The 9,477-nt window shown below is 49.3% G+C and overlaps 1 protein-coding gene and 1 long non-coding RNA gene across 3 annotated transcripts; one reads left to right on the top strand and one right to left on the bottom strand.

Annotated features, from left to right (window-relative positions):
- Positions 1-734: 734 nt before the first annotated feature.
- On the bottom strand, positions 735-9,431 carry LOC116738368. The gene is made up of 3 exons (XR_004344222.1): positions 9,101-9,431; positions 4,984-5,136; positions 735-933 (listed from the first exon to the last, which is right to left on the bottom strand). It is a non-coding gene; the product is annotated as an uncharacterized LOC116738368 (long non-coding RNA).
- Positions 2,562-7,809, top strand: FOLR2 (folate receptor beta). Of its 2 annotated transcripts, none has more exons than XM_030330853.1 (5): positions 2,562-2,711; positions 4,365-4,529; positions 6,563-6,751; positions 6,882-7,017; positions 7,154-7,809. In XM_030330853.1, exons 2-5 carry the CDS (start codon positions 4,377-4,379, stop codon positions 7,438-7,440), a joined length of 765 nt encoding a protein of 254 aa, XP_030186713.1. In that variant the 5' UTR covers positions 2,562-2,711; positions 4,365-4,376; the 3' UTR covers positions 7,441-7,809. The 2 variants fall into 2 exon arrangements, with proteins under 2 accessions (XP_030186713.1, XP_030186714.1); XM_030330854.1 differs by lacking the exon at positions 2,562-2,711 and adding an exon at positions 3,871-3,948.
- Positions 9,432-9,477: the final 46 nt, after the last annotated feature.

Raw genomic sequence — 9,477 nt, 5'->3', positions numbered from 1 at the left:
AATACAAATGGGGTATCTGGGTGGCTCAGTCGATTAAATGTCTGACTTCAGCTCAGGTCATGATCTCACGGCTTGTGAGTTCAAGCCCTGCATCCGGGCACTGTGCTGACGGATTAGAGTCTGGAGCCTGCTTCAGATTCTGTTCTCCCTCTCTCTCTGCCCCTCCCCCGCTCATGCTAGGTCTCTCTCTCTCTCTGTCAAAAATAAACATTAAAAAAATTTTTTTTAAATAAAAAAAATTTTTTTAATTTTTTAATGTTTATTTTTGAGAGAGAGACAGACAGGGCATGAGCAGGGGAGGGGCAGAGAGAGGGAGACACAGAATCTGAAACAGGCTCCAGGCTCTGAGCCGTCAGCACAGAGCCCAATGAGGGGCTCGATCTCATGAACCTTGAGATAATAACCTGAGCTGAAGTCAAATGCTTAACCGACTGAGCCACCCAGACGCCCCACGTTAAAAAAATTTTTTTGAAGACATAGAATACAATTTAAAAGTGGGCAAACAACTTGGACAGACATTTGTATATCTTCCAAAGGAGATATACAAATGATCAATAAGCCTATGAAAAGATGCTCAACATCACTCATCACCAGGGAAATGCAAATCCAAACCACAATGAGATACCACCTCACACGCCCACTAGGATGGCTTTTATTAAAAAAACAAAAAGCCAACAGGAAGTAACAAGTGTTGGTGAGGATGTGGTGGAATTAGAACCCTGTACACTGTTGGTAGGAATGGAAAGCCGTGCAACTATTACAGCAAATATTATGGCAGTTCCTTAAAAATTAAAGGTAGAATTACCATATGATCCAGCTCGTCCATATCTGGATATAAGAAAGAATTGAAAGCAAGGGCCTCAAAAGATATTTGTGCATCCATGTTCGTAATAGCATTCTTCATAATACCAAGAGGTGGACGCATCCCAGGATCTATAAAGGGATGAATGGAGAAACAAAATATAGCATATACATATAATGAATTACTATTCAGTTATTAAAAAGAAATGAGGGGCGCCTGGGTGGCTCAGTCGGTTAAGCGGCCGACTTCGGCTCAGGTCATGATCTCGCGGTCCGTGAGTTCCAGCCCCGCGTCCGGCTCTGTGCTGACGGCTCGGAGCCTGGAGCCTGTTTCGGATTCTGTGTCTCTCTCTCCCTGACCCTCCCCTGTTCATGCTCTATCTCTCTCTGTCTCAAAAATAAATAAAACGTTAAAAAAAAAAGAAAAAAAAAGAAATGAAATTTTGACATATGGATTAACCTTGAGGACATTATGCTATGAGAAATAAGCCAGTGACAAAAAGACAAATACTATATGATTCCCATTTATATGAAATATCTAAAGTAGTCAATTCATAAAAACAGAAAGTTGAATGATGGCTACCAGGGACTGGGGAGAGGAGGAAATGGGATATCGTTGCTTAATGAGAATAGGGTTTCAGTTTTACAAGACGCAAAGTTTCTGGAGATTGATTGCACAACATAAATACACTTAAAATTACTGAACTGTACACTTAAAAATAATTAAGATGTTAAGTTTTACATAATGTTTACCACATTTTTTAAAAAAGTTTATTTATTTACTTTGAAAGAAAGAGAGCAAGCGCAGGCTAGAGAGGGGCACAGAAAGGGAGAGACAGAATTCCGAGCAGGCTCCACACTGCCAGTGCAGAGCCCGATGTGGAACTCGAACTATGAACCATGAGATCATGACCTGAGCTGAATCTAGAGTTGGACACTTAACCTACTGAGCCACCCAGGTGCCCCTACCACATTTTTTAAGGCTATCAAAAAATGTTCAATTATTTTTTAAAAAATTTTGTTTAATGTTTATTTATTTTTGAGACAGAGAGAGAGCATGAATGGGGGGAGGGTCAGAAAGAGAAGGAGACATCGACTCCGAAGCAGGCTCCAGGCTCTGAGCTGTCAGCACAGAGCCCGACGCAGGGCTCAAACTCATGGACCATGAGATTGTGACCTGAGCTGAAGTCAGACGCTTAACTGACTGAGCCACCCAGGCACCCCATGTTCAATTATGTTCACAGAAATGCTAGGTGGTGAGATATGATCATTTACCAGATTTGAGACCATTTTTCTTTGTGACCCTTGACTTCTATACTTCAACCTCTACCTATGTCTACCTGGCTACTCAAAAAGTAACCTGAGAGCTATCACTTAAGCCCACTCATTTTGTGCCAAGCTTTTCCATATATAATTCTCAACAATTTCCTGGAGAGTAAACGAACGCTCAGAAAGGCTCAGTGACATTTTCCAAGGTTGTGTGAGGGACGGTGCTACCATTGGGACCCATGGCCTGACCCTAAGGCCTGGGTTTTTCCCTAGCTTCATCCTAACAACCACGTGGGGTACCTCAAAAGTTCAGATCCCCCTTAGAGATGAGCTCTCTAGGTTTTGATGAATCTTGGATGTGTGAATCCTGTGATGAATAAATTAACAAAGAGTTGAATGGAAACAGGAATGAATACATTGAGAGACTAATGGAGCCTTGAATGGGTGGGGTCTGGAAGAGAGGGAAGACCAGAAGAGCCGAATGAGGAAATTACACTGTGCTAACCAGAGTTCTTACAGTCTGTCTTGCACCGAGGTCAGAGACCACTGGTGAAAGTCAAAGGGCCTGGAGCCATTGCCAGCCTGAGAAGAGGCCAATTCAGACACAGCTGTGTGTGCTCCCAGCCGCAAAGGAGGATCAGGCAAGATGCCCTAAGAGGGAAGGGTGACAGGGACACTGGGGAGACTTGGCGGGTTTCTGTGTAGGGGAGGGGCAGATCTTTCTTTAGAAAGATCACTCGGGCTCCTGCGGGGAAGGTGACTTTAAGGGGAAGAAATTGGAGGAGGGAAGACCTGACCCCAAACGTAGAGCCAAGGGAAGTGAATTCCAGAAAGATCTTTGGAAGGACCCTTGACCAGGGCTTTGTGATGATCAGCTGCATGTAGGGATGGTGAGAGAGAGGAAGGAGTCTCCATTATCCCTTCCGGTACTTCAGTGACAGAGCCCAAAGAACAGATCTTTTTTTTCCCCCTTAAGTTTATTTTATTTTGAGAGTGAGAAAGACATGGGAGGGCGGTGCAGAGAGAGAGAGAGAGAGAAGAAAGAGAATTGCAAGCAGGCTGTCAGTACAGAGCCTGATGCAGGACTTGAACCTTCCAACCGTGAGACCATGATCTGAGCCAAAACCAAGAGTCGGAAGTTTAACCGACTGAGCCACCCAGGCGCCCCAGGAATAGATCTTTAATAGATGGGAGTGGGGGGTGAGGGTCAGTCAGGAACAGAGAAGCGGGCCGTCACTTTTGCTGGGTGACTCCCATGACTCTAAGTGCTCGTCTATTTGGCTGTTCCAACATGAGGTACTTTTATGTTGTCCCTCGGGCCCAGGGGTCTCTGCACTTGTTTTCTGAAGGGTAAGGAAGGGGGATCTGCAGGGGTAAGTGCATTAGCCTAGCGAGAGCTGAGGAGGCCAAAGTCATGATGGGGTGGAGGGAGGAAATGGTTTTCAGAAAACAAGGAAGGAAAAAGTTTGAGGAAGCAAAAGTTAGAAACCACCGCTCTTTCTTTTTTTTTTTTAATTTTTTTTTCAACGTTTATTTATTTTTGGGACAGAGAGAGACAGAGCATGAACAGGGGAGGGGCAGAGAGAGAGGGAGACACAGAATCGGAAACAGACTCCAGGCTCCGAGCCATCAGCCCAGAGCCTGACGCGGGGCTCGAACTCACGGACCGCGAGATCGTGACCTGGCTGAAGTCGGACGCTTAACCGACTGCGCCACCCAGGCGCCCCACCACTGCTCTTTCTATTTCTGTATTATTTAACCAAATACCACCTCATGTACTACATCCCTTGACCCTCATGGTGATCGGGAGAACTCAGCAGAGCTGGGCCACTGCCTTCCCCAGGCTAACAGGGTCTCTAAGCTGGCACGGGAACCCAGGTGATTTGGTGCCTCGTGGAGCACTTGCTGGACACAGCATAAGGGCAATGGGTGTCCCTGGCCCCTTTCAGGGCAGGAGGGCATGGACCTGAACTATTTAATTACTTTTCTTGGGTAAAGTTGAGAGAAGATGAGGGCACAAAAACATCTCCTCCAATTTAGGAAGACTCCCCCAGAGCCAGTCCACTAACCCCAGATCTCCTCTGAGCCCGCCAAGCCTGGAATGGGGACCCCCCTTTGCCAACCTTCTCTACTTCAGCTTCAGGGAGCCTCAGGACCCCAGCACTAAAGAAACAGGGTCTGACCCCATCCTCCACTGTGGAGATGGGGAGACTGATGCAGGGGGTCAAGGGGGACGCCGCATGAGGCTCTCTCCCTTCAGGCCTCGGCCTCCCTAACCACAGCTCTATCTGCAGGGACACAAAGACATGGCCTGGAGACTGACACCACTTCTGCTGCTGCTGCTGGCCTGGACAGCCTCCATGTGCAGTGCCCGGAACAGGGTAGACCTGCTCAACGTCTGCATGGACGCCAAGCACCACAAGACAAAGCCAGGCCCCGAGGACAAGTTGCATGACCAGGTATGGCCGCAGTGTGGCTCGAGTTGGGGAGGGGGTTGGTTCTAATGGGGAAGAGGAAGTCAGGGTGGTGGGGGAAGGGTGGACTGATCAGATAGCCCCACATCCTGAGTTACTGCTGTGGGAGAAGATGAAGGTAGGGTGGGAGGTATTGTTGAGGTGATTTAGGGGTGGCCTCCTCAGAGGATAATGTCAGCAGTGATATGATATGATCACTTGTTGAGCACTTACTACACGTTGAGTTTTCTGCACGTGATTTCACATTCCCAGTAGTCGTTCAATGTAGGAGATCATGTTCTCCCCCATAGAACCCAAATGAGGAAATGGGCCCGGAGAAGCAGAGGACACACAGAAGATCTGGACATAAGCAGCCCCTGTGGTGTGGGGGTAGGACTGGGGTGGGCACTCCCAGCATGTTAGAGGGTAAGAGACTGTCGGGGAGGATGGTTGTCACTACCTTCATCATGTGCCAGTCCATGAAGCGTCAGAGTAGAGGACAAGGGCTCTTACGCCTGTGACCCAGGGGCACGATTGCTGCACATTCACTCACTCTATACAAGCGGATGCCAGTTGGTTTCAACTCTATTGAGACTCCATGTCTCCTTTTTTTCTGAAATAAAATTCAAAGCCAATAGGACCTATTTGTACATTTAACTTAAAAAATATCAACATGACTCTATCTATCTGTAATACAAAAGAGAAGCACAAAGAAAGCAATTTATAATAAAATATATTTCCATATGTCAATTCTCTGATATGACTATGTTAGAAATCACTATCAAATGGCATGTTTGCTTTTTAAGTTACTGCTTTATTTTCTTTAATCTTTATTTATTTTTTAGAGAGAGAGAGAGAGAGAGAGAGAATGCAAGAGGGGAAGGCGCAGAGAGAGAGAGGGAGACATGGAATCTGAAGCAGGCTCCAGGCTTTGAGCTGTCAGCACAGAGCCTGACGTGGGCTCAAACTCATGAACTGTGAGATCATGACCTGAACCCAAGTTGGGAGCTTAACCAACTGAGCCAGCCAGGTGCCCCAATGTTTGCTTTTATTCACCAAATCACTAGGAATGGGGCAGCTACAAATGAAGATGGATACAGGTATATTCTGTTGACAACTCAAATGCTATAAGATACTCTATGCAGTGTTGCCATTGGTGACATAATTTTCTAAAATAGTGAACAATTCCAGTAAAACAAAACACATAGCACGGCCTTCCTTTTCATAGTATTTACAGTCCTGAAAAAGCCAGTCTCTATTAAAGCTTACTAAAATATGTTGCATCTATATGTAAGATGGAGTTTAGATTTAGGAAATCATAAATAGGTCTTTCATTTATTTTTTTCAGCAAATATTTTTACGGGCCTGCCACATGTCTGGCACTGGCCTCGCCGCTGGGGACACAGAACTTAATACAGACCAAGAAGAAAGTTATTCAACATACATTACTGCATAGGTCATTCCCTTCCTCCTTTGCTCAAAATGCCACTTTCCAGTGAGGCTTTTCACAACCACCTTCTTTAAAATTTCAACAATCACCCCATACTCCACATCCCTATTCCCTGCTGTAATTTTCTCCATGTAATTGATCATATCCTGACACTATATTTTTTCTCTTTTAGTTTCTTACTGTCTGTCTCCATTGATCAGGATGTAAGTTCCATGAACACATATTTCTGTCTTGCTTTCTACCGTATTCTCAGCATCTAGAACAGTAACTGGCATAGAAATAGGTACTCAGTAATTATTTTTTAATGAATAAATAAATCAAAGAACTCCCTATAAAATATGAAGGGCTGCTTAAACGATAGCTATTGTCTTCCCAAGACAGGGTTTCTCTCCGGCTCCCACAACCCCTGATTACACTGTTGTAACTAAGTCTCCCCCAAGATGGGAGCTCCTGGAGGCCAAGGACAGAGGGGTCTTCACAGTAAACTTTCCTAGGACAACCCACCTGAGGCAGGAGACCAAGCACCAAATAGGGAGAGGCTGAAGGTTTTGGTGGGGGAGGCATGTGTTCCAGTGTCTTCTCCACCCAGTGCACTCCCTGGAGGAAGAACGCCTGCTGCTCACACAACACCAGCCAGGAGCTGCACAAGGACCCCTCCCTCTTGTATAACTTTAACCTGGACCACTGCGGCAAGATAGAGCCTGCCTGCAAGCGCCACTTCATTCAGGACAACTGTCTGTACGAGTGCTCACCCAATCTGGGGCCCTGGATCCAGGAGGTACGGGCCTCTCCCTCACCCCAGCCCAGCGGGCTGCCATCCTGCTCGGTCAAGGTGGTCAAGGTGGTCAAGGTCGTGGCTGCCAGCACCCCTGGCTGAGAGGAGCCCTCCCTCCCCCCCTCCCCCCCAGGTGAACCAGAGCTGGCGCAAGGAACGCTTCCTGGACGTGCCCCTGTGCAAGGAGGACTGTCAGCAATGGTGGGAGGACTGTCGCACGTCCTACACCTGCAAGAACAACTGGCACAAGGGCTGGGACTGGAGCTCAGGTGAGGGCCTGGGGGTGCGGAGATGGAGGCGGGGTCCGAGGATCTGGGGTTGGGTGCGGATCTCCAGGGGGGTGGCCAGAAATGGGCTCTGGGCCCAGGGGCTGAATGTCTGTGTCCACCCTCTCTCCCCATGCAGGATCGAACAAGTGTCCGGCCGGAGCCACCTGCCGCACATTTGAGACCTACTTTCCCACGCCCGCAGCCCTGTGTGAGGGCATCTGGAGCCACTCCTACAAACTCAGCAACTACAGCCGAGGGAGCGGCCGCTGCATCCAGATGTGGTTCGACCCGGCCCAGGGCAACCCCAACGAGGAGGTGGCCCGGTTCTATGCCTTGGCCACGAGTGCGGGGGCCATGTCCCATGGGATTGGGCTTCTCCTGCTCAGCCTGGTCCCTATGCTGCACCTCTGGCTCCTCAGCTGAGTCCAGCCCTCCTCAGGCATGTTCCCTGCATGTCCCCAGTTTTGATGACCAAGCTTGGCTCAGCATAGCTCTCAGAAATGAGGGAGTGCTAAGCATGCCTCCACTCATTATCCATCCTTCTACCATCCGGTTCCTGCTTCCATGGTGGGCCTTGGGCTTTCTCTGACAGTCAGTTCAAACAAAGAGACAGACCTATCCGTGTCTGATGAATGGTTTTGGTTTCAGTAAGTAGAGGACAGCTTCCATAGCTTTTGTATTCCTTCAGATGAGAGAAATGAGACTTGGGTTTGAATCCTAGCTCTGCTACTGACTATGGAAAGTGAAGCAGTTGCTTGTCTACATTAAAGCTTAGTTTTTTCCTCAGTAAAATGGGCATAATAATCCTTCTTTCCTTCAGAGTTGTGAAGTACAAAGGAGATGTTGCCAGAAAGCATGTGAGCCCAGCGTCTGCGCCCTTAATAGTCCTCGGGGATCCTGTTCTCTTGTAGCCAAAAATGAGAGACAGGTCCAGGACTGTGTTACTTGTATTGGTCCCCAAATATCCCCACTTCCTCCCAGGTCCTGTCTGCCTGGCTTTGTGGTCAGCTCTGCTGGGGATGGAAGTCCAGGGAAGGCTCTGGATTCCCAGTGGGGGTGAAAAAAATTCTCACGTGATGTGGATTGAAGGGACAGAGTTGAGACTAGGAACCCTCAGAGGAGGAAGACAGAAGAATGGGGAGGGCAGTGTGGGAGGTTCCTGAAAGATGAAATGTTCAAGAGTCTAGAATTGGTTTAGCCCTGCTGCAGCCAGGAGGATGGGAAAAGGTTGGAAAGTCTTGGGGCTTCCCAGGGGCAGAAGCCTGGCCTCTCCTCTGGCGATTGCTAGATACACCTGTTCTGTCTCTACACATCCCCCAGGAACTAGGCCTGAGTAGATCTCTGGGTCTCCCTCTTGCCTTTTTCCCCTGGGGAAGTCTTTGTCTCTACATCCCCCTCACAGTCATCTCCAAAAAGGCACAGGTACCTCTCTGAGACACCAGGCAGGTGGGTGATCAAGCTAGGACTAGAACCCAGGTATGAAGTTTCCTAGTCCAGGTCTCTTCCCTCCCCACCGCACCAGGGTGTCCCCTTCATGGCAGACTCACCTTCCCTCATTTCTAGAGCTGAGTGACGGGAAAAGTCGGGCAGTTTGGAGGATGACTTATGGGGTTCCTGGAGGGGTCTAGAGACGCTGTTGGGTGTGGGGGGGGTGTCTCTTAGTCACTATATTTACCTAGTCGGGAAAGCCCCCACAGAGCCCATTCCGTATCCCAAGCTTTGGTCCAGCTGGGTTAAACCAATGCTTATTGGAAATAGAGGAAGGAGCTTGTAGGGACTGACCCAGGCACAGGTTCAATTGAGCAAAGTGAAAGTTCTCTCCCAGGTTAAAGGGGATCAGCCGACGGTGGCTCAGGAGTTGGCAGCAGTGGGAGCCAGGATGGAGGCCTGCGCCTTTAAGGAGCCAAGGGGCGGAGGGGCGGGGCAGGAAGCGGACTCCCGGGAGACGCTGCCACCGGCTAGGTCTTTTTTGGGGGGAAGGGGCGGGCCAGACCCTCCGTGGGCCCCGCCCCCTTTCCGGCGACCGTGTTCCCCCCACCCTCCCGCCAAGGGCGGGCGTCTGAGCGGGGGTGTCTGAACGTACCCGATAAGGGGAGCTCCCGGTTCGGCGTCCCGCCCACAAAGGCTCAAGTTTGTTGTCTTGGAGGGAGTAGCTGGGGCGGGGGCGGGTGCTAATAATACCCGTTCGTTCAGGCGCAGCGCTTTACAGTTTACACAGCTGTCACCTTCGTTACTCCTTAATTAATAATAAAAATAGCCGCTGTTCTGGAGCGCCTACTGGATGCCAGGCCCCGTGCCGAGAGCTTTACAAGCAGTCCCATTGAGTCGGCCAAATAACATTGCCCCCACTTTGCAGAGCGGGAAGGCGAGGCGCGGAGAGGTGCCGTGACTGGCCCGAGGTCACTCGGCGGGTCAGCGGCTCCAGGATCGGGGGGCCGGGGTAGGCGGGGCGCGGGTGCT

This window comes from Lynx canadensis, chromosome D1, assembly GCF_007474595.2.
Source record: "Lynx canadensis isolate LIC74 chromosome D1, mLynCan4.pri.v2, whole genome shotgun sequence".
In the NCBI taxonomy this organism is placed as follows: domain Eukaryota; kingdom Metazoa; phylum Chordata; class Mammalia; order Carnivora; family Felidae; genus Lynx; species Lynx canadensis.
The sequence above is the reverse complement of the archived record's forward strand: the minus strand, read 5'-3'. Positions and strand labels throughout refer to the sequence as shown.

What these genes read in the sequence shown, in the direction of transcription:
- FOLR2 (XM_030330853.1), top strand. Translation starts at nt 4,377, where the DNA reads ATGGCCTGGAGACTGACACCACTTCTGCTGCTGCTGCTGGCCTGGACA. An exon ending in AGGACAAGTTGCATGACCAG is followed by an intron (nt 4,530 to 6,562) that starts GTATGGCCGCAG and finishes TTCTCCACCCAG; the next exon opens with TGCACTCCCTGGAGGAAGAA. An exon ending in GGGCTGGGACTGGAGCTCAG is followed by an intron (nt 7,018 to 7,153) that starts GTGAGGGCCTGG and finishes CTCCCCATGCAG; the next exon opens with GATCGAACAAGTGTCCGGCC.